The sequence below is a fragment of the Myxine glutinosa genome, chromosome 4 (assembly GCF_964187855.1).
Source record: "Myxine glutinosa chromosome 4, kmMyxGlut1.1, whole genome shotgun sequence".
Lineage (NCBI taxonomy): Eukaryota > Metazoa > Chordata > Myxini > Myxiniformes > Myxinidae > Myxine > Myxine glutinosa.
Genome location: NC_136264.1, coordinates 23,133,501 through 23,159,137, shown reverse-complemented (window position 1 = coordinate 23,159,137; position 25,637 = coordinate 23,133,501). Strand labels below are relative to the sequence as shown.

Here is a 25,637-nt window from a genome sequence, read left to right as displayed (position 1 = left end):
GTAAAATTTCCTGTCAAGGCTACTGTCAAACAGACATCAGATTTAGAATCAGTGAGGTCCAAAACCCTAGAAAAGTGCTTTTAATTGTAATTATGTGACTTTTGGTTGGCTAGTAACGGAAAAGTTAGTGTTTGAGTGGCGGCCATTTTGAAGTGTCAAATATGGCGCTCCCATTGAGAATTGGCTTTGGCTCCCGGCAGATTTGAATTCAGCAGGTCACAAACTACAAGTGTGCCAAGTTTCATGCTTGTAGACAAATTTGCACAATCCCCCCTTAAAATCCCCCTAACAGACCAGACTAAATTAGATTCAGTGATTTATCACAATATTTATCTTTAAATAAAACAGCACGTTTTGTTAAACAAGTAAAATTTACAACCACAACACCTGGTTATACTGACCATACACCTTTCCTCATTAAATTTAACTGTCTGCTTACAATTGAATTTTATAAAGAAGGATTGTAGTTAATTATAGTTAATATGTATATATTAACAATATACATATTATAGTTAATTAATTATAGTTAATATGCGAAAAGATAAATGGGGGTATGATATGCCTGATTTAGGGTATAATTGGTCTTTTTCAACAAACTTAGAAGACCGACATGATTTTATTCAGTCTCGTAAAGAAGAATATTATACGCTTGGTGAGGATAAGGAGTTATGTGGAAGTACAATTAGCAAACAACAAATACGTGATTTCAAGAATAGAAAATCATATGACAGCAAAACAATAATTTATATGACAAAGAAGGAAGGTAATGAGATAAAGATAGAAAGCCGAGGAATACAAACCGATTTGGTAGAAGGAAGATGGGGTGGTATTACCTGTCATAATATTAATCTCACATATATTTCTGATACATAAATGGCAGGGAGAAGACTACAAGAGAATTATAATTTTTGTATTCAGGGATACCTCCAAGAAAAGAGTGCTCGGTTTTACATACCTTATGAATTGGAACATATACATGGAAATTTGGTAATTAAGAACTGGCCTTATACTGATATTGCTAAACCCACAAATGGAGACTTGATTAAAATATTAAATAAAAATCAACTTCTAAAAGTTATGAAATCTAAAACTTTTAGAAATCATCAACAAATCTTATTGGTATCCTATTATGAGAAAAATAATTTCGGATACAAGAATATCTCAAAATCCAGATGAATATATGTATGATATTCTTTGGGGCTCAAACTCAAGGGTAGCAAGGGATGAGGAAGGAGTTGAAGAAGAGAGGGAGAAAAGAGAGAAGGAGGAAAGAGAGAAAAGAGAGAAAGAAGAGAGTGAGAAAAAGGAGAGTGAAAAAAGAGGGAAAGAGGAGAGGGAGAAAAGGGTGAAGGAGGAGTGGAAGAAAAGATTGAGGGTATTACTGCAAATAAATCAACCTCAATGCACTGAGGAGGAAAATAAAGAAGTGAAAAGTCTAGTGGACAAAATATTAGCTTCAGGGGGGGAGATTTAAACGAGAAAGTGGGGATGAAGAATAAGAAGGAAAAGATTACGTGGTTGATGATGTTGGATTGTTGGTGTTATTGACTTTAGTTAGTTTTTATTTGTAAATAAATGGAGGAGAGAGTGAAGGCATTCCTAAGGATTCTTTATGTTTTAAAAATCAAGATAGAAATGTATATGTTGAAAACCAAAAAGGTTTTTGTACTCTGTCGGAATTTTTCTCATAAATAAATGAGTTATTGTGTTAAATTTGTTTTGTGTGTCTGTTTGTCTTTCTGTGTGATTAATGTTCGCTCTTTCACGAGCCTCGATCTTGTATACAAAAAACAAAAAACAAACAAACAAAAAAATGTAAAAAGAAAACTAAAACGAAAAATATATCGTATGTTAAAGGTAAAAATAATAGAGTTTATGAAAAGGGGATATGTTTAGTGTGTAGCTCCAAAAAGTGTCAATTCATTTCTAAGCATAAAAGTGGGGGAGATATACAAAAGTTTTTGTCAGGGAGTAAATTTACAACTGGAATTCCAGGGGAATTGCACCTTCTGGGGTATTCTTTCTGTGGTCCAGGAACAAACTTGGCTAAAAGATTAGATGAGGCTGACAATCCTAAACCTTGGTCTAAACCTCTAAATAGGGTTGATGAAGTGTGTATGAAGCATCATATTGCTTATGGGAATACCACGACGTTGACTGAAAAACATAAAGCCGACAGAGAAATGTTGTATAATTTGTCTTTGATACAAAATCCAACGCTGAGAGAGAAAGTTGATAGGTTTATCGTGAAAAAATTGACAAGTGCTAAATTGAGGTTGGGACTTGGGGTTGGTATTCCAGGTGTTTCACCCTCAAAAAACTATTAAGCTCTGATGATGACATCAAGACAGAGGAGCTTTTGGCTAATGAATTACATAGACCAGTAATCACAAAGTTTAAAAGAAGGAAGGTTTATTCTAAAGGCACCGACCACATCTGGTCCGCTGATTTAATTGAACTATATACAGACTTGGCATTTAATATGGAATTTTTTTTTTTTCTTGACTTGGGTTTACTTTCTGAACTCAGTATATCAATCAGATGAGTTTCTTTTACCCTTCGGTGATGTCTTTGTTGAAAGAACCATGTCACTGATTGTCTTTCACAGCAAGAAGTCAATAACAGGATTATATCACAGGTGGCATGACAAAATGTAAGGACAGGTACATTTGACGATTGGCTTCACAATCGGGTATATAAGGGTTGTTGCGTTCTGTATTAGTGGAAAACAACTGCTGCACGTCTACAAAAGTTATTGCCGCTTCCTCTGGTGATGGTCCGTCAACTTGACAATGCTGTTTGTCATGGAGTGGTGGCTTTACGAAATTCTGGCATGAAACAGCGTGCTATTGCTCGGCAGTATGGCATCACTCAAGGTCAGGTGTCAAAGATCCTGAAACGAAATGCTCAGAGGGGTGTCCCTACTCAAATACCGAGGCCAGGACGTCCACGCAGAACCACAAGGAGAGATGATCACCAGCTACACCGGTTAGTCTGCAATGGCCGTACCAAGTCAGCTAATCGGCTTAGGGCTGAGTGGCAGCAACTGACAAATGTGCCTGTATCCAGAAGGCTAGTCAACCAACGACTGGTTCAAGCAGGCGATCGTGCCAGGCGTCCCCTGAGAAAGCCATGCCTGACCAGACAACACAGCCAGCGCCGATTGCAGTGGGCCAGAGAGCACCGTCAATGGCAGCCAGGACACTGGAATCACGTGACCTTCAGTGACGAGTCTAGATTTCTGGTCGATCGTCATGATGGCCGCGTCCAAGTGCGCAGACAAGTGCATGAAGCCCACAACGAAGGTTGTATAGTGCCAAGAGTCCAAGCTGGAGGTGGTGGGGTGACCCTTTGGGCTGCTTTTCATGCAGGGGGCAAAACTGACCTGGTTGTTCTGAATGGAAACCTGAACCAGTTCAAGTACAGGGTCATTCTGGAAGAAACATTGCTTCCATTTGCTCGTGCAGCCTTTCGAGGAAACTTTGTCTTCCAATATGACTATGCACGGCCTCATCGTGCTCGCATGATCCAACACTTTCTTGCTGACCGTGGTGTAGAGCATATGGAGTGGCCTGCCATGTCCCCGGATATGAATCCGATAGAGAACTTGTGGGCAGAATTAACGCATCAAATCGACAACTTGGACCAGAAGCCTACATCTGTGCGTGAATTGCAGCAGACTATTGTCACTGCATGGCAAGCGATTCCTGTCCAAACCTTGGCAAATCTCGTGAACAGCATGCCTCGACGTGTACGTGCTCTCCTGAATGCTCGTGGGGGTTACACGAAGTACTGAACTGTAATTTTACTGTCCGTAATCCCAGTCATAATTTAGCTTTTGTTTTTCTTGAAAAAAACTTTGGCTAATGTGCAAAATAAAGAGATACTTCTGGAAAACGTACAGAAGTTTAACACAGTACTGTCCGTGAATTGAGTTCGATATCAGTTTACATCACTTTCAAGGATCAATTTATTTGCTTCGAAATGTCAAATGTGGTTTTTGTTTCTTTTAAAGGTCACATTAACAAAATCTAGAATAATTTCAACATAATTCCAATGAACTTTTGGTTCTAAGTCATCTTGAAAAGTAAGTTCATCCCCACAAAAAAAATATTCCATATTAAATGCCAAGTCTGTAATAAGAGATACCAGTATGCTTTAACCGTTATTGATTTGAGGAGTAGATATGCTTGGGTTGTTCCTTTGAAAAAACAAAAGGGGTAATATTCTTATGTTAGCTTTCAGTGGAATATTTAGTAAAAGTAAAAGAAAACCAAAGAAGTTATGGACTGATGAGGGAACAGAAGAATTCCATAACAAAATATTCATAAAATTTCTTAAAGATAATGGCATTAAATTATACAGCGCCTTTAATGAAGGGAAGGCAGTTGTTATTGAGCGTTTTAATCGCACTTTGAAATAGAGACTATATAAAAAATTCACACAACTCGGTTCTCTACAATGGGTATATTTAATTCAGGATATTGTAGATAATTACAATAATACAATTCATTCGTCAACAAAATCAAAACCATCGGAAACATTTACAAAATTAGAATATGAAAAGGAGATTAATTTGAGAAAACCCAAGTTCAAAGTTGGTGATATTGTAAGAATATACAGATGGAAAAGTCATTTTGAGAAAGGTTATACAAAAAGATGGACTAATGAACTTTTAAAAATAGTTTGATGTGATGGATACAGTCCCTTGGACTTAGAAATTATATGCCTTAAATGGAGAAGAAATATTGGGATAATTTTATTCACAAGAATTACAAAAGACACAAGTAAGCATCTTGGAAGTAAGATGCATCATCAGATGCTTAGAAGTAAGATAAGATGCTTCATCATCAACAAGTAAGCATCATCTGCCAGCATCTTGGAAATCAGCAAACATTACCGCTTTACACAAAAAAGGTGCAAAAACAGATCCTTGCAACAACAGACCAATCAGCCTGCTTCCAATTATCAGCAAAGTCATGGAATCCATCATTGCTTCGGATATCAAATCCTTCCCCTTCTCCAATGGCTTGATCTCTGATCATCAATTTGGATTCAGAAAAGGTCATTCCACTCTGGACATGTTGCTTCTGCTGTCTCAACAATGGATGGAGGTCCTCAATGCCAAACAGGAAATCAGAGCTGTCTCACTTGACATATCACGTGCCTTCGATACGGTCTGGCACCCAGCTCTGCTCACCAAACTCTCCTCCTATGGTATCCATGGAAATCTCCACTCATGGCTTGTGGACTTCCTCTCTGGTCGTCGGCAACGTGTGGCCCTGAATGGATTTCTCTCATCTCCCCTCCCTGTTTTGGCTGGAGTTCCCCAAGGTAGTGTTCTGGGCCCTGTGCTATTTCTGGTCTTCATCAATGATCTCTCCGACTCTCTGGAAAATCCTCTAGCTCTTTGCTGATGACTCCACTATTTTGTATACTGAATCGAGGCTCGTGAAAGAGCTGACATTTACTTCACAAACAAATCAACCAGACAAACAAAATATATAAAAAGAGGGAGCTCCATTCCTCATCCCTCAGATCGGCAGTCTGCAGCCTCCCCACTCTCTGCAGACCTGGACAAAATCACAGACTGGTCAAACAAGTGGAACATGTCTTTCAATCCTGACAAATCTCACACTCTTACAATGTCTCTCTGAAAGGACCGACTGGATAACCCTCCCATCTACTTTCTCAACAATCCTCTCCAAGAAGTTCTGTCGCTCAAGCTTTTGGGTCTCACTATCTGCCATGATCTTTCTTGGGAAAACCACATTTCCAAGCTGGCCTCCAAAGCCAGTCGCCAACTGGGCATCCTCTGTCGTGCGAAGTCCTTCCTTGGCACACCTGAACTCCTCACCACATACAAGGCTTTCATCCACAGCTCAATGGAATACTGTTAACCCCCTCTGGGCTGGTGCTCCTGCCTCACACCTAGCTCGGCTTCACGCTGTTGAAACCAAAGCTTTCAGAATCATTGGAATCTCCTGCGATGAAGTTAACTCTGAGGGCCTTTCACTCACTCACCGCAGGCAGGTTGGTGGTCTTTCTGTCTTCTACCGACTCCTCTCCGGCCTTGCTCCCACAGCTCTCTCTCTGTGCTCTGTCCCCCCAATATTCCTTCAGGTCGCACAAGATCTGCCTGCAACCCTCTTAGGGTTAAACTGCCAAAATCTGGGCTCTCTGCTCACCTTCACTCTTTCATTCCCCTTTTCATCCACCTCTCGAACAAACTCCCACACTCCCTTCAATCCCACTCCTCTCTCCAGGTCTTTAAAACAGCTGTTCAACACCATCTCTTATCTTCCCCCCATCCAAAACCTTGATCTTTTCAACCCCTGCTAATTCACCCCAGATACACTTCTTTTTTTTTGGAAATTCCAACTTCTTTCCTGGAAGTCCTTGCAGTGTTCATATGTTTTATACCTCTCCCACCTCCCCCCAACCCCTCCCCCTCCCACATTTCTCCCGATGCCCCTGCTCTCAAATGTTGTGTTTGTGTCCTTCCCCCTCTCTCCCCATCTTGTCTACCGCTCCCCTTGTTTTTTGTGTTTTATGTGTCGGTTTCACTTTTTGTGATTAATGTTCGCTCTTTCAGGAGCCTCGATCTTGTATACACAAAAAGAAGAAAAAAAAAGAAGCAGACTTGAAAGCAATGGACTGACGCTTCACAATCCTCCACATACGTATGGACACTCGAGGGGGTATTAAAAATAATAAATAAATAATGAAATGTAATGGGAATACATTCTTGAGATCTGTGAACCCCAAACACAGAATCCCTCAACTTTTCAGTTGGGGCTTAACTTTTGTGTGTTTGTGCAATGGGGATACGTTCTTGAGATCTGTGAACCCCAAACACAGAATCCCTCAACTTTTCAGTTTGGGCTTAACTTCTGCACACAATTTTGTTTGTTGGTGTGTGTGTGTGTGTGTGTGTGTGTGTGTGAGTGAGCCATAATAATATACGAACCCCAACCCTAACCCCAACCCCAACCCTAACCCTCACATTAAAACACCAAATTTGTAAGTCTAAACATCTCTTTGGATAACCTTCCAATTCTATTCATCTTTTTCCAACTTTTTTTAAACAATTCAATGATAATACAAGATAAATGAGTCTGTGAGGTATGGCATTCATTAAAAAAAATTCACCTCACATCCTCTAACCCATCCCTAACCCAACCCTATCCCAACCCCAACATAATCTTCTCTTTTTTTCTCCTCTCCCAATTCTGTCTTTCAAGGCTTTCAAGTTTGAAGAAGTAGAAATGGGAAGAAAGAATTTTCCAGCATTTTCTTCCTCGAACTTTCTTGATATTGCTGAAATATATGTAAAAACAAAAATTATGTATTTAATATTGAATTAAATAACATATATATATAATTTAATTTATTTTTAATCAACTGAATTTACCTTAAATCAAGTGTTATTAAACAAAGAACATTGTTCATTGCTTTAGAATCCAAAGAGCCTCCAAGGTAAAACTCTTTCATTGGATTATCAGGGTAGAACTCATTCTGTGGGTCTTGGTTGTTCAAAATGTCTTCAAACAAATGAATAACTTCACCCCAACTCTTGTTAAAAACAGTACTTTCATTTTGTATCTCAGATACAATTTCCTGTGAGAGAAAATAACAACGTATTAATTAATTTTTTTTTTCATTTAATACACAATTATTATATGCATATATTAAAATAAAATATTACCTTCATTGATGAGAGGTTTGAATCAAGTTTATCAAGGTGAAGGTTGAGCTACACACAGGTAGAGTCTCGAAGATAGACTCCACAGGCAGAGTCTCCAAAATTAAACCAATGTTCAGAGTCTCCAAGGTATAACTCTTTTGGTGGGTCATCAGGGTAGAACTCATTCTTGTGGTCATGGTTGCTCAAAAGGTCTTCAAACAAATCAATGATTTCACCCCAGGTTGTGGCAAAAGTGGTATTTTCATATTGCATCTCAGATACAATTTCCTGTGAGAGAAAATAACAATGTATTAATTTAAAACAAGTTTAGTATATGGATAAATCAAGCTCTGTGAATATTAAAAGAAACTTGGCTCACTCTTACATGAGTCTCAATCTATTTTTAAAAGTATTTTTTTTTTTTAATAATGAAAAAAAGAAAATATAAAAAATAAAAAAAATAAAAAAAATAATTATTACAAAATTAAATAATTATAGAAATAAATAAATAAATAAACAAACTTACCTCCATTAATAAGAGGTCCAAGTCCAGTTCATCAATCTGAAGGTTGAGTTCCATACAGGTAGTAGAACTCCAAGGAAGTGTGAATTCATCCCACTCAAGCTCCAGATAGTAGCCCATTCTCAAGAAAAGCAGGAAGTCTGTTTAAAAAAATCCTGCGCTGGAACCCTTTATATAAGAATGGTTGGTGCGTGTCATTTCCTGTGGAAATTCCCTGGGCATGCCTGGACATGTCCTAACAGGAAATGATGTAATGCCTGAACTGGAAATGATGCAATGGTGGAGAGTTTATAAAGTGGGCGGGACTTAACAAAGTGCGGGGGAGGGGGGGCTTGCCCCAAAGTGGGCGGGGCTTAGCAAAAAACTGGGTGGGCTTATCAAAAAGTGGGCGGGGATTAGCAAAAGTGGGTGGGTTTAGCAAAAAGTGGGTGGGGTTTAGGATGAGGTTGGGTGATGTCATTAAGAGAAGTATATCATTTCACGTTAGCTCAAGATGGTGATTGTGCTTTTAAGAGAATTAAGTTATTACCTAAAAATGAAACACAAATATTCGTTGGGTCTCTTTACGAGTATAATGAAAAATGGGGAGAGTTAATAAGCTAAATGCAGACCATTGACTTCAATGTGTTTTAGTAGTAGGTAAATGGGCTTAGAAAAAGAGGAAAAAAGGGCGATTTAGTGCGTTTCAATGCGCTTTCCCCGTTCACTTACATGATAATTTGAAGGTGAGCCAGAACCAACATTTATCCTCTACTCCCAAAACACCCCGAAGACCCAAAAAGACCCCAAAGACACAAAACACCTTGAAGAACCAAAATACACAAAATACCCTGAAGATCCAAAATACCCCAAAGACCCAAAACTCCCTAAAGACCAAAAACACCCTGAATCCACGAAATACCCTTGAAGACCCTTTAGGCCCAAAATACCCTTAAATACCCCAAATAACCAAAATACCCCAAAGACTTAAATACCCAGAGGAAACATAAGACCCTGAAGACCCAAAAGCCCCTGAAGACACCAAAGACCCAAAACACCCCGATGACCCAAAACACCCCGAAGACCCAAAACACCCTGAAGGCCCAAAATACCCCGAAGACCCAAAACACCCCGAAGACCCAAAACACCTTGAAGACCCAGAAGACCCAAAATACCCCAAAGACCCAAAATACCCTTAAAAGCCCAGAGGATCCAAAAGACCCTGAAGACCCAAATGGCCCTGAAGACCCCAAATACCCAAAACACCCAAAATACCCAAAACACCCCAAAGACTCAAAACACCCCAAAGACACAAAAAATCCAAAAGACCATTTCGACCCAAAAGAACCTTAAATACCCCGAAGAACCAAAATACCCCAAATAATCTTAAAGACCCATAGGAAACAAAAGACCCTTAACACACAAAAGCCCCTGAAGACACCGAAGACCCAAAAGACCCCGAAGACCCGAAACACCCCAAAGACCCAAAATAGCCTGAAAGGCTCATTGGATCCAAAAGGCCCTGAAGACCCAAATGGTCCTGAAGACCCAAAACACCATGAAGATACGAAAGACCCAAAAGACACCGAAATGGTTAAAGATGCCTGTCTCTCTGAAACGACGTGTGGTGAGGCGCACGGGGTGCGCCAAGTCACGCTCGTGTCAATAATGCCCTTTACCAACATAAGACATGAATTATACATCTTGTCAGAACCAGCAACATTCCTTGCAGCAACACAACTTTACACAATTATGACTGATGATCACATCACAACCAATAATGAAAATGTTTTCTGCGGAAGAGACAAGCACTGGAACTGCACCAACAACATCCACTAAAACCACACCAACACCGACAGAATCCACATCAACACTGATGGAACCAACAACAACACTTCCTCCAAGTACAGGTGAGGGAAAACCTAAACCAAGAACACATTCTAATTCTCAGTGATATTCTATGATAATTAAATTACAATGACAATGGAACCAAAATAAAAACTTCAATCTCTTCAAATGTAACAAAATCATCAATAATACCCTTCACCACCACAAGGCATGAATTATGCACCCTGTCAGAACCAGCAACATTCCTTACAGCAACACAACTTCACACAATTGTGACTGATGAACACAACACAACCAATGATGAAAATGTTGTTTTCTACATAACAGACAAGCACTGGAATTGTACCAACAACATCCACAGAACCGACACCAACATCCACAGAACCCACAACAACACCCACAGAATCCACACCAACACCCACAGAATCCACAGCAACACCCACCGAACCAACAACAACACTTTTTCCAAGTACAGGTAAGGGAAAACCTGAACCAAGAACACAAACCCATTCTCAGTGATATGCTATGATGATGAAATTACAATGACAATGGAACCAAAAAAATAACTGCAACCTTCATCAAATGTAACAAAATCATCTAAAATGCCCTTTACCACAACAAGGCATGAATTAGGCACCCTGTCGGAACCAGCATCATTCCTTGCAGCAACACAACTTCACACAATTATGACTGACTAGTCGAATGCAACCGGCGTTGCCCGGGTTATTTTTGAATGAATTTACGACTATAATTCAGCTTTTACTCGCGGCCATAGAAGATTGACTGCTATAATTCAGCTCAGCTTTTAATTGCGAAATGGGCCCAGCCTGGCCAAGGCGGCCTCGACTGGCCTCATCACCGAGCCTATAACCTTCCCGGGGCCCGTCCCGACATTTTTGGCTCTTTTTGAATGAATTTACTATAATTCAGCTTTTACTCGCAGCTGTAGAAGAATGACTTATATAATTCAGCTCAGCTTTTAATTGCGAAATGGGCCCAGCCCGGTCAAAGCTGCCTCGACCGGCCTCGCCACCTTGCCTAAAACCTTCCCGCGGCCAGTCCCGACATTTTTTGTTTTGGAGGTTTCCTCCTATCTTTCACCGTTCAGGAGATAAGCGCGTGCAGACAAACAAACAAACAAACAAACAAACAAAAACTTTCTTTTATATATATAGAACATAGATAATCACAACACAAACAATGATGGAAATGTTGTTTTCTGCAGAAGAGAAAAGCACTGGAACTGTACCAGCAACATCCACAGAACCGACACCAACACCAACAGAATCCACACCAACCCCGACAGAACCAACAACAACACCTCCTCTAAGTCCAGGTGAGGGAAAATTTGAATTAAGAAGAGATTGCAATTCCCAGTGATATGCTTTGATAATGAAATTACATTGACAATGGAACCCCCAAAAAACTTCAACCTTCATCAAATGTAACAAAATCATCAATAATGCCCTTTACCACCACGAGGCATGAATTATGCACCCTGTCGGAACAGCACCATTCCTTGCAGCAACACAACTTCACACAATTATGACTGATAATCACAACACAAACAATGAGGAAAATGTTGTTTTCTGCAGAAGAGACAAGCATTGGAACTGCACCTGCAACATCCACAGAATCCACACCAACACCAACAGAACCAACAACACTTCCTCCAAGTACAGGTGAGGGAAAACCTGAACTAAGAACACATTCTAATTCTCAGTGGTGTGCTTTGATAATGAAATTACAATGACAATGTAACCAAAAAAAAACTGCAACCTTCATCAAATGCAACAAAATTATCAATAATACACCTTACCACCACAAGGCATGAATTATGCACCCTGTCAGAACCAGAAACATTCCTTGCAGCAAAACAACTTCACACAATTATGACTGACTAGCCGAATGCAACCGGCATTGCCCGTGTTATTTTTGAATGAATTTACTACTATAATTCAGCTTTTACTCGCGGCCATAGAAGATTGACTGCTATAATTCAGCTCAGCTTTTAATTGCGAAATGGGCCCAGCCCGGCCTCGACCGGCCTCGCCACCGAGCCTAAAACCTTCCCGCGGCCAGTCCCGACATTTTTTGTTTTGGAGGTTTCCTCCTATCTTTCACCGTTCAGGAGATAAGCGCGTGCAGACAAACAAACAAACAAACAAACAAACAAAAACTTTCTTTTATATATATAGAACATAGATAATCACAACACAAACAATGATGGAAATGTTGTTTTCTGCAGAAGAGAAAAGCACTGGAACTGTACCAGCAACATCCACAGAACCGACACCAACACCAACAGAATCCACACCAACCCCGACAGAACCAACAACAACACCTCCTCTAAGTCCAGGTGAGGGAAAATTTGAATTAAGAAGAGATTGCAATTCCCAGTGATATGCTTTGATAATGAAATTACATTGACAATGGAACCCCCAAAAAACTTCAACCTTCATCAAATGTAACAAAATCATCAATAATGCCCTTTACCACCACGAGGCATGAATTATGCACCCTGTCGGAACGAGCACCATTCCTTGCAGCAACACAACTTCACACAATTATGACTGATAATCACAACACAAACAATGAGGAAAATGTTGTTTTCTGCAGAAGAGACAAGCATTGGAACTGCACCTGCAACATCCACAGAATCCACACCAACACCAACAGAACCAACAACACTTCCTCCAAGTACAGGTGAGGGAAAACCTGAACTAAGAACACATTCTAATTCTCAGTGGTGTGCTTTGATAATGAAATTACAATGACAATGTAACCAAAAAAAAACTGCAACCTTCATCAAATGCAACAAAATTATCAATAAAATAAAAATATGTCACCCACAGGGTGAACCGTATCTTGCCAAAATGTGAAAATTCCGTTTTTTCGTCATGACGTCATCAAATGACGTCATAGCGTCAAACTGTTTACAGATCTGGGAAGCACTCATCAAGGGCATTCATATGAGGTATTACTCGATATGGTACCTACGATTTCAAAATTTGACCTTGGGGTCAATAATTTTTTCATGAAAATTCCGTTTTTTCGTCATGACGTCATCAAATGACGTCATAGCGTCAAACTGTTTACAGATCTGGGAAGCACTCATCAAGGGCATTCATATGAGGTATTACTCGATATGGTACCTACGATTTCAAAATTTGACCTTGGGGTCAATAATTTTCGACCTCCAGCGCTAACCATGAAGGTCAAGGCCGATCGCCACCAAAAACTAATCAGCTGAGCGCCGGACCATATACTAGATTCCCATGAAGTTTGGAGACGATCCGATCAAAGTTACTCAAAAAATTAGTGTTTCGTCGACCTCCATGATTGACCACAAAGTGACCTTGACCTTTGACCTTGACCTTCAAAATTTTGTGTGCTGAAGGGTATCTCTATAGGACTCTGATATGCGAAGTTACAGGAGTTTCCAATAATAACTGTGGTCTACAGAGTGATCTAAACGTGAAAAAAAAAAGATTAACCACAAACAAACATACAAGCTGACTAATACATCTTGCAAAAACTTCGTTTTGGCAAGATAATAATACACCTTACCACCACAAGGCATGAATTATGCACCCTGTCAGAACCAGAAACATTCCTTGCAGCAAAACAACTTCACACAATTATGACTGACTAGCCGAATGCAACCGGCATTGCCCGTGTTATTTTTGAATGAATTTACTACTATAATTCAGCTTTTACTCGCGGCCATAGAAGATTGACTGCTATAATTCAGCTCAGCTTTTAATTGCGAAATGGGCCCAGCCCGGCCTCGACCGGCCTCGCCACCGAGCCTAAAACCTTCCCGCGGCCAGTCCCGACATTTTTGGTTTTGGAGGTTTCCTCCTATCTTTCACCGTTCAGGAGATAAGCGCGTGCAGACAAACAAACAAACAAACAAACAAACAAAAACTTTCTTTTATATATATAGAACATAGATAATCACAACACAAACAATGATGGAAATGTTGTTTTCTGCAGAAGAGAAAAGCACTGGAACTGTACCAGCAACATCCACAGAACCGACACCAACACCAACAGAATCCACACCAACCCCGACAGAACCAACAACAACACCTCCTCTAAGTCCAGGTGAGGGAAAATTTGAATTAAGAAGAGATTGCAATTCCCAGTGATATGCTTTGATAATGAAATTACATTGACAATGGAACCCCCAAAAAACTTCAACCTTCATCAAATGTAACAAAATCATCAATAATGCCCTTTACCACCACGAGGCATGAATTATGCACCCTGTCGGAACGAGCACCATTCCTTGCAGCAACACAACTTCACACAATTATGACTGATAATCACAACACAAACAATGAGGAAAATGTTGTTTTCTGCAGAAGAGACAAGCATTGGAACTGCACCTGCAACATCCACAGAATCCACACCAACACCAACAGAACCAACAACACTTCCTCCAAGTACAGGTGAGGGAAAACCTGAACTAAGAACACATTCTAATTCTCAGTGGTGTGCTTTGATAATGAAATTACAATGACAATGTAACCAAAAAAAAACTGCAACCTTCATCAAATGCAACAAAATTATCAATAATACACCTTACCACCACAAGGCATGAATTATGCACCCTGTCAGAACCAGAAACATTCCTTGCAGCAAAACAACTTCACACAATTATGACTGACTAGCCGAATGCAACCGGCATTGCCCGTGTTATTTTTGAATGAATTTACTACTATAATTCAGCTTTTACTCGCGGCCATAGAAGATTGACTGCTATAATTCCGCTCAGCTTTTAATTGCGAAATGGGCCCAGCCCGGCCTTGACCGGCCTCGCCACCGAGCCTAAAACCTTCCCGCGGCCAGTCCCGACATTTTTTGTTTTGGAGGTTTCCTCCTATCTTTCACCGTTCAGGAGATAAGCGCGTGCAGACAAACAAACAAACAAAAACTTTCTTTTATATATATAGAAGATAGATAATCACAACACAAACCATGATGTAAATGTTGTTTTCTGCAGAAGAGAAAAGCACTGGAACTGTACCAGCAACATCCACAGAACCGACACCAACACCCACAGAATCCACACCAACCCCGACAGAACCAACAACAACACCTCCTCTAAGTACAGGTGAGGGAAAATTTTAATTCATAGGAGATTGTAATTCCCAGTGATATGCTTTGATAATGAAATTACAATGACAATGGAACCCCCAAAAAACTTCAACCTTCATCAAATGTAACAAAATCATCAATAATACCCTTTACCACCACGAGGCATGAATTATGCACCCTGTCAGAGCCAGCAACATTCCTTGTAGCAACACAACTTCACACAATTCTGACTGACTCGCCGAATGCAACCGGCTGTGCCAGGGTTCTTCTTGAATGAATTTACTACTATAATTCAGCTTTTACCCACGGCTGAAGAAGATTGACTGCTATAATTCAGCTCAGCTTTTAATTGCGAAATGGGCCCAGCCGGCCGAGGCGGCCTCGACAGGCCTCGCCACCAAGCCGATAACCTTCCCGTGGCCCGTCCCGACATTTTTTGTTTTAGAGGTTTCCTCCTATCTTTCACCATTCAGGAGATTAGCGCGTGCAGACAAACAAACAAACAAACAAACAAACAAAAACTTTCTTTTATATTTATAGAAGATAGATAATCACAACACAAACAATGATGAAAATGTTGTTTTCTGCAGAAGAGACGAGCACTCGAACTGAACCAACAACATCGACAGAACCGACACTAACACTGACAGAATCAACAACAACACTTCCTCCAAGTACAAGTGAGGGAAAACCTGAACTAAGAACAGATTATAATTCACAGTGATGTGTTATGATAACGAAATTACCATGACAATGGAACAAAAAGAAAACTTCGAGCTTCATCAAATGTAAGAAAATCATTAATAATGCCCTCTACCACCACGAGGCATGAATTATGCATGCTGTCGGAACGAGCAACATTCCTTGCAGCAACACAACTTCACACAATTATGACTGATAATCACAACACAAACAATGATGAAAATGTTGTTTTCTGCAGAAGAGACAAGCACTGGAACTGTACCAACAACATCCACAGAACCTGCACCAACATCCACAGAACCCACACCAACACCCACAGAATCCACACCAACACCCACAGAATTCACACCAACACCCACAGAATCCACAACAACACCCACCGAACCAACAACAACACTTCTTCCAAGTACAGGTGAGGGAAAACCTGAACCAAGAACATATTTTCATTCTCAGTGATATGCTTTGATAATGAAATTGCAATGACAATGGAACCCCCCAAAAAACTTCAACCTTCATCAAATGCAACAAAATCATCTATCATACACCTTACCACCACGAGGCATGAATTATGCACCCTGTCAGAACCAGCAACATTCCTTGTAGCAACACAACTTCACACAATTCTGACTGACTAGCGGAATGCAACCGGCTTTGCCCGGGTTCTTCTTGAATGAATTTACTACTATAATTCAGCTTTTACCCACGGCTGTAGAAGATTGACTACTATAATTCAGCTCAGCTTTTAATTGCGAAATGGGCCCAGCCGGCCGACGCGGCCTCGACCGGCCTCGCCACCTAGCCTATAACCTTCCCGTGGCCCGTCCTGACATTTTTTGTTTAAGAGGTTTCCTCCTATCTTTCACCATTCAGGAGATTAGCGCATGCAGACAAAGAAATAAACAAACAAACAAACAAACAAAAACTTTCTTTTATATATATAGAAGATAGATAATCACAACACAAACAATGATGAAAATGTTGTTTTCTGCAGAAGAGACAAGCACTCGAACTGAACCAACAACATCCACAGAACCGACACCAACACCCACAGAATCCACACCAACACAGACAGAACCAACAACAACACTTCCTCCAAGTACAGGTGAGGGAAAACCGAAACTAAGAACAGATTATAATTCACAGTGATGTGTTATGATAACGAAATTACCATGACAATGGAACAAAAAGAAAACTTCGAGCTTCATCAAATGTAACAAAATCATCAATAATGCCCTTCACCACCACGATACATGAATTATGCACCCTGTCAGATCAAGCAACATTCCTTGCAGCAACACAACTTCACATAATTATGACTGACAATCACAACACAACCAATGATGAAAATGTTGTTTTCTGCAGAAGAGACAAGCAATGGAACTGCACCAACAACATCCACAGATTCCACACCGACACCCATAGAACCAACAACAACAACACCTCCTCCAAGTACAGGTGAGGGAAAACCTGAACTAAGAATACATTCTAATTCTCAGTGGTGTGCTTTGATAATGAAATTACAATGACAATGGAACCAAAAAGAAAAACTTCGACCTTCATCAATGCAACAAAATCATCAATAATACACCTTACCACCACAAAGCATGAATTATGCACCCTGTCGGACCCAGCAACATTCCTTGCAGCAACACAACTTCACACAATTATGACTGACTAGCCGAATGCACCCTGCGTAGCCCGGGTGCTTTTTGAATGAATTTACTACTATAATTGAGCTTTTACTCACGCTGTTGAAGATTGACTACTATAATTCAGCTTAGCTTTTAATTGCGAAATGGCCCCAGGCCGGCCGAGGCGGCCTCGACCGGCCTCAACACCCAGCGTATAACCTTCCCGGGGCGCGTCCTGACATTTTTAGTTCTTTTTGAATGAATTTACTACTATAATTCACCGTTTACTCACGGCCGAAGGAGATTGACGACCATAATTCAGCTCAGCTTTTAAATGGAAATGGGCCCAGCCCAGCCGAGGGGGCCTCGACCGGCCTCACCACCTCGCGTATAACCTTCCCGGGGCACGTCCCGACATTTTCAGTTCTTTTTGTTTGAATTTACTACTATAATTCAGCTATTACTCGCAGCTGTAGAAGATTGACAACTATAATTCAGCTCAGCTTTTAAATGGAAATGGGCCTATCCCGGCCGAAGAGGCCTTGACCGGCCTCGCCACCTAGCCTATAACCTTCCCGCGGCCCGTCCCGACATTTTTTGTTTTAGAGGTTTCCTCCTATCTTTCACCGTTCAGGAGATCAGCGCGTGCAGACAAACAAGCAAAAACTTTCTTTCATATGTATATAAGATCGATAATCACAACACAAACAATGATGAAAATGTTGTTTTCTGCAGAAGAGACAAGCACTGGAACTGGACCAACAACATCCACAGAACCCACACCAACATCCACAGAATCCACGCCAACACCGACAGAACCAACAACAACACTTCATCCAAGTACAGGTGAGGGAAAACCTGAACTAAGAACACATTCTAATTCACAGTGATATGCTATGATAATGAAATTACAATGACAATGGAACCAAAAAAAAAAACTTCAACCTTCATCAAATGTAACAAAATCTATATAAATAAAACACAGTTTGTGTGTGTGTGTGTGTGTGTGTGTGTGTGTTACCTATAGACTCCTAAACGGAGAGGCTCACGTACTTGATTTTTGGCATAGACATGGCCATTGGGCCTGGGAAGGACATGGCCCACCTAAAAATGACGTCCGATGACGAGATCCATATTTTTTATTCATATTTAACTTAGCGCATTTCAGCGAGGAACATCATACACTGAATCTCAGCCTGTGCCATAGCAGCTCGCTGATTCGCTCAGAGCGATCACGTGATGTTCCATCCTTGCCGGCAGACTCGCTCATGTCCCTCCCTCCCCTTCCCACCTCCCCTCCCTCCCCCCTCCCCTTCCGTCCCCTTCCTCCCCCTCCCCGCTCCTCCCCTTCCACCGTCCTTCCCTCCTCCTCCCCCCTCCCACGCCAGGCAACGCCGGGTACTTCTGCGAGTCACCAGTAATGCCCTATACCACCACGAGACATGAATTATGCACCCTGTCAGATCTCGCAACATTCCTTGCAGAAACACAACTTCACACAATTATGACTGATACTCACAACACAACCAATGATGAAAAGGTTGTTTTCTACATAAGAGACAAGCACTGGAACTGTACCAACAACATCCACAGAACCGACACCAACATCCACACAACCCACACCAACACCCACAGAATCCACACCAACACCCACAGAATCCACACCAACACCCACAGAATCCACACCGACACCCATAGAACCAACAACAACAACACCTCCTCCAAGTACAGGTGAGGAAAAATTTGAATTAAGAACAGATTCTAATTCCCAGTGGTGTGTTTTGATACTGAAATTACAATGACAATGGAACCTCCAAAAAACTTCAACCTTCATCAAATGTAACAAAATCATCAATAATACCCTTTACCACCACAAGGCATGAATTATGCACCCTGTCAGAACGAGCAACATTCCTTGCAGCAACACAACTTCACACAATTATGACTGACTAGCCGAATGCACCCGGCATTGCCCTGGTTCTTTTTGAATGAATTTACTGCTATAATTCAGCTTTTACTCGTGGCTGTAGAAGATTGACTACTATAATTCAGCTCAGCTTTTCATTGGAAATGGGACCAGCCTGGCCGAGGCGGCCTCCACCGGCCTTGCCACCTCGCCTCTAACCTTCGCGGGCCCCGTCCCGACATTTTTAGTTCTTTTTGAATGAATTTACTGCTATAATTCAGCTTTTACTCGCAGCTGTAGAAGATTGACTACGATAATTCAGCTTAGCTTTTAAATGCGAAATGGGCCCAGCCCGGTCGAAGCTGCCTCGACCGGTCTCGCCACCTAGCCGAAAACCTTCCTGCGGCCCGTCCCGACATTTTTTGTTTTAGAAGTTTCCTCCTATCTTTCACCGTTCAGGAGATTAGCGCGTGCAGACAAACAAACAAACAAAAACTTTCTTTCATATATATAGAAGATAGATAATCACAACACAACTAATCATGAAAATGTTGTTTTCTGCAGAAGAGACAAGCACTGGAACTGTTCCAACAACATCCACAGATTCCACACCGACACCCATAGAACCAACAACAACAACACCTCCTCCAAGTACAGGTGAGGGAAAATTTGAATTAAGAACAGATTCTAATTCCCAGTGATATGCTTTGATAATGAAATTACAATGACAATGGAACCCCCAAAAAACTTAAACCTTCATCAAATGTAAGAAAATCATTAATAATGCCCTTTACCACCATGAGGCATGAATTATGCATGCTGTCGGAACGAGCAACATTCCTTGCAGCAACACAACTTCACACAATTATGACTGATAATCACAACACAAACAATGATGAAAATGTTGTTTTCTGCAGAAGAGACAAGCACTGGAACTGTACCAACAACATCCACAGAACCTGCACCAACATCCACAGAACCCACACCAACACCCACAGAATCCACACCAACACCCACAGAATTCACACCAACACCCACAGAATCCACAACAACACCCACCGAACCAACAACAACACTTCTTCCAAGTACAGGTGAGGGAAAACCTGAACCAAGAACACATTTTCATTCTCAGTGATATGCTTTGATAATGAAATTGCAATGACAATGGAACCCTCCAAAAAAACTTCAACCTTCATCAAATGCAACAAAATCATCTATCATACACCTTACCACCACGAGGCATGAATTATGCACCCTGTCAGAACCAGCAACATTCCTTGTAGCATCACAACTTCACACAATTCTGACTGACTAGCGGAATGCAACCGGCTGTGCCCGGGTTCTTCTTGAACGAATTTACTACTATAATTCAGCTTTTACCCACGGCTGTAGAAGATTGACTACTATAATTCAGCTCAGCTTTTAATTGCGAAATGGGCCCAGCCGGCCGACGCGGCCTCGACCGGCCTCGCCACCTAGCCTATAACCTTCCCGTGGCCCGTCCCGACATTTTTTGTTTAAGAGGTTTCCTCCTATCTTTCACCATTCAGGAGATTAGCGCATGCAGACAAAGAAATAAACAAACAAACAAACAAACAAAAACTTTCTTTTATATATATAGAAGATAGATAATCACAACACAAACAATGATGAAAATGTTGTTTTCTGCAGAAGAGACAAGCACTCGAACTGAACCAACAACATCCACAGAACCGACACCAACACCCACAGAATCCACACCAACACAGACAGAACCAACAACAACACTTCCTCCAAGTACAGGTGAGGGAAAACCTAAACTAAGAACAGATTATAATTCACAGTGATGTGTTATGATAACGAAATTACCATGACAATGGAACAAAAAGAAAACTTCGAGCTTCATCAAATGTACCAAAATCATCAATAATGCCCTTCACCACCACGATACATGAATTATGCACCCTGTCAGATCAAGCAACATTCCTTGCAGCAACACAACTTCACATAATTATGACTGACAATCACAACACAACCAATGATGAAAATGTTGTTTTCTGCAGAAGAGACAAGCAATGGAACTGTACCAACAACATCCACAGATTCCACACCGACACCCATAGAACCAACAACAACAACACCTCCTCCAAGTACAGGTGAGGGAAAACCTGAACTAAGAATACATTCTAATTCTCAGTGGTGTGCTTTGATAATGAAATTACAATGACAATGGAACCAAAAAGAAAAACTTCGACCTTCATCAATGCAACAAAATCATCAATAATACACCTTACCACCACAAAGCATGAATTATGCACCCTGTCGGACCCAGCAACATTCCTTGCAGCAACACAACTTCACACAATTATGACTGACTAGCCGAATGCACCCTGCGTAGCCCGGGTGCTTTTTGAATGAATTTACTACTATAATTGAGCTTTTACTCACGCTGTTGAAGATTGACTACTATAATTCAGCTTAGCTTTTAATTGCGAAATGGCCCCAGGCCGGCCGAGGCGGCCTCGACCAGCCTCACCACCCAGCGTATAACCTTCCCGGGGCCCGTCCTGACATTTTTAGTTCTTTTTGAATGAATTTACTACTATAATTCACTGTTTACTTCGCGGCCGAAGGAGATTGACGACCATAATTCAGCTCAGCTTTTAAATGGAAATGGGCCCAGCCCAGCCGAGGGGGCCTCGACCGGCCTCACGACCTCGCGTATAACCTTCCCGGGGCACGTCCCGACATTTTCAGTTCTTTTTGTTTGAATTTACTACTATAATTCAGCTATTACTCGCAGCTGTAGAAGATTGACAACTATAATTCAGCTCAGCTTTTAAATGAAAATGGGCCTATCCCGGCCGAAGAGGCCTCGACCGGCCTCGCCACCTAGCCTATAACCTTCCCGCGGCCCGTCCCGACATTTTTTGTTTTAGAGGTTTCCTCCTATCTTTCACCGTTCAGGAGATCAGCGCGTGCAGACAAACAAGCAAAAACTTTCTTTCATATGTATATAAGATCGATAATCACAACACAAACAATGATGAAAATGTTGTTTTCTGCAGAAGAGACAAGCACTGGAACTGGACCAACAACATCCACAGAACCCACACCAACATCCACAGAATCCACGCCAACACCGACAGAACCAACAACAACACTTCCTCCAAGTACAGGTGAGGGAAATCCTGAACTAAGAACACATTCTAATTCACAGTGATATGCTATGATAATGAAATTACAATGACAATGGAACCAAAAAAAAAAAACTTCAACCTTCATCAAATGTAACAAAATCTATATAAATAAAACACAGTTTGTGTGTGTGTGTGTGTGTGTGTGTGTGTGTGTGTGTTACCTATAGACTCCTAAACGGAGAGGCTCACGTACTTGATTTTTGGCATAGACATGGCCATTGGGCCTGGGAAGGACATGGCCTACCTAAAAATGACCTCCGATGACGAGATCCATATTTTTTATTCATATTTAACTTAGCGCATTTCAGCGAGGAACATCATACACTGAATCTCAGCCTGTGCCATAGCAGCTCGCTGATTCGCTCAGAGCGATCACGTGATGTTCCATCCTTGCCGTCAGACTCGCTCATGTCCCTCCCTCCCCTTCCCCCCTCCCCTCCCTCCCCCCTCCCCTTCCGTCCCCTTCCTCCCCCTCCCCGCTCCTCCCCTTCCACCCTCCTTCCCTCCTCCTCCCCCTCCCCCTCCCCTTTCCCCTCATCCCCTCCCCTTCCCCCTCCTCCCCTCCCCTGCGCCCCTCCGCCCCATTCCCCTCCTCCCCCCCATTCTCCCCCGCCCCCTTCCCTTCCCCCCTCCCTTCCCCTCCTCTTTCCCCCTCCCCTCACCCTCCACCCCTCCCCTCCCCTCGCCCTGCCCCTCTGCCTCCCTCCCCTTCCCCCCTCCCCTCCCTCCCTTCCCGTCCCCTTCCTCCCCTCCCCTCCCCTTCCACCCCTCCGCTCCTCCTCCCCACTCCCCCGCCAGGCAACGCCGGGTACTTCTGCGAGTCACCAGTAATGCCCTATACCACCACGAGACATGAATTATGCACCCTGTCAGATCTCGCAACATTCCTTGCAGAAACACAACTTCACACAATTATGACTGATACTCACAACGCAACCAATGATGAAAAGGTTGTTTTCTACATAAGAGACAAGCACTGGAACTGTACCAACAACATCCACAGAACCGACACCAACATCCACACAACCCACACCAACACCCACAGAATCCACACCAACACCCACAGAATCCACACCGACACCCATAGAACCAACAACAACAACACCTCCTCCAAGTACAGGTGAGGAAAAATTTGAATTAAGAACAGATTCTAATTCCCAGTGGTGTGCTTTGATACTGAAATTACAATGACAATGGAACCTCCAAAAAACTTCAACCTTCATCAAATGTAACAAAATCATCAATAATACCCTTTACCACCACAAGGCATGAATTATGCACCCTGTCGGAACGAGCAACATTCCTTGCAGCAACACAACTTCACACAATTATGACTGACTAGCCGAATGCACCCGGCATTGCCCTGGTTCTTTTTGAATGAATTTACTGCTATAATTCAGCTTTTACTCGCGGCTGTAGAAGATTGACTACGATAATTCAGCTCAGCTTTTCATTGGAAATGGGCCCAGCCTGGCCGAGGCGGCCTCCACCGGCCTTGCCACCTCGCCTCTAACCTTCGCGGGCCCCGTCCCGACATTTTTAGTTCTTTTTGAATGAATTTACTGCTATAATTCAGCTTTTACTCGCAGCTGTAGAAGATTGACTACGATAATTCAGCTTAGCTTTTGCGAAATGGGCCCAGCCCGGTCGAAGCTGCCTCGACCGGTCTCGCCACCTAGCCGAAAACCTTCCTGCGGCCCGTCCCGACATTTTTTGTTTTAGAAGTTTCCTCCTATCTTTCACCGTTCAGGAGATTAGCGCGTGCAGACAAACAAACAAACAAAAACTTTCTTTCATATATATAGAAGATAGATAATCACAACACAACCAATCATGAAAATGTTGTTTTCTGCAGAAGAGACAAGCACTGGAACTGTTCCAACAACATCCACAGATTCCACACCGACACCCATAGAACCAACAACAACAACACCTCCTCCAAGTACAGGTGAGGGAAAATTTGAATTAAGAACAGATTCTAATTCCCAGTGATATGCTTTGATAATGAAATTACAATGACAATGGAACCCCCAAAAAACTTAAACCTTCATCAAAAGTAAGAAAATCATTAATAATGCCCTTTACCACCACGAGGCATGAATTATGCATGCTGTCGGAACGAGCAACATTCCTTGCAGCAACACAACTTCACACAATTATGACTGATAATCACAACACAAACAATGATGAAAATGTTGTTTTCTGCAGAAGAGACAAGCACTGGAACTGTACCAACAACATCCACAGAACCTGCACCAACATCCACAGAACCCACACCAACACCCACAGAATCCACACCAACACCCACAGAATTCACACCAACACCCACAGAATCCACAACAACACCCACCGAACCAACAACAACACTTCTTCCAAGTACAGGTGAGGGAAAACCTGAACCAAGAACACATTTTCATTCTCAGTGATATGCTTTGATAATGAAATTGCAATGACAATGGAACCCCCCAAAAAAACTTCAACCTTCATCAAATGTAAAAAAATCATCTATCATACACCTTACCACCACGAGGCATGAATTATGCACCCTGTCAGAACCAGCAACATTCCTTGTAGCAACACAACTTCACACAATTCTGACTGACTAGCGGAATGCAACCGGCTGTGCCCGGGTTCTTCTTGAATGAATTTACTACTATAATTCAGCTTTTACCCACGGCTGTAGAAGATTGACTACTATAATTCAGCTCAGCTTTTAATTGCGAAATGGGCCCAGCCGGCCGACGCGGCCTCGACCGGCGTCGCCACCTAGCCTATAACCTTCCCGTGGCCCGTCCCGACATTTTTTGTTTAAGAGGTTTCCTCCTATCTTTCACCATTCAGGAGATTAGCGCATGCAGACAAAGAAATAAACAAACAAACAAACAAACAAAAACTTTCTTTTATATATATAGAAGATAGATAATCACAACACAAACAATGATGAAAATGTTGTTTTGTGCAGAAGAGACAAGCACTCGAACTGAACCAACAACATCCACAGAACCGACACCAACACCCACAGAACCCACACCAACACAGACAGAACCAACAACAACACTTCCTCCAAGTACAGGTG

The 25,637-nt window shown here is 41.8% G+C and overlaps 3 protein-coding genes across 3 annotated transcripts in view; all 3 read left to right on the top strand.

Moving 5' to 3' along the window:
- LOC137413387 (uncharacterized) overlaps positions 1–13,692 on the top strand; it is a 67,665-nt gene extending 53,973 nt beyond the window's left edge. Inside the window, exons 5-9 of the mRNA XM_078775089.1 lie at positions 11,263–11,373; positions 11,633–11,719; positions 12,286–12,396; positions 12,657–12,786; positions 13,617–13,692. Of these exons, the coding sequence (XP_078631215.1) occupies positions 11,263–11,373; positions 11,633–11,719; positions 12,286–12,396; positions 12,657–12,786; positions 13,617–13,692 (515 nt within the window). The remainder of the gene's footprint in view (positions 1–11,262; positions 11,374–11,632; positions 11,720–12,285; positions 12,397–12,656; positions 12,787–13,616) is intronic.
- Positions 1–25,637, top strand: part of LOC137425815 (uncharacterized) — a 1,363,480-nt gene that overhangs the window by 539,646 nt on the left and 798,197 nt on the right. The window lies entirely within an intron of this gene.
- LOC144891471 (uncharacterized) lies at positions 14,015–17,523 on the top strand. Its single transcript, XM_078775088.1, has 7 exons — positions 14,015–14,147; positions 14,408–14,494; positions 15,049–15,159; positions 15,734–15,823; positions 16,837–16,947; positions 17,208–17,300; positions 17,342–17,523. The coding sequence occupies exons 1-7, from the start codon at positions 14,015–14,017 to the stop codon at positions 17,521–17,523; spliced, it is 807 nt and encodes a 268-aa protein (XP_078631214.1).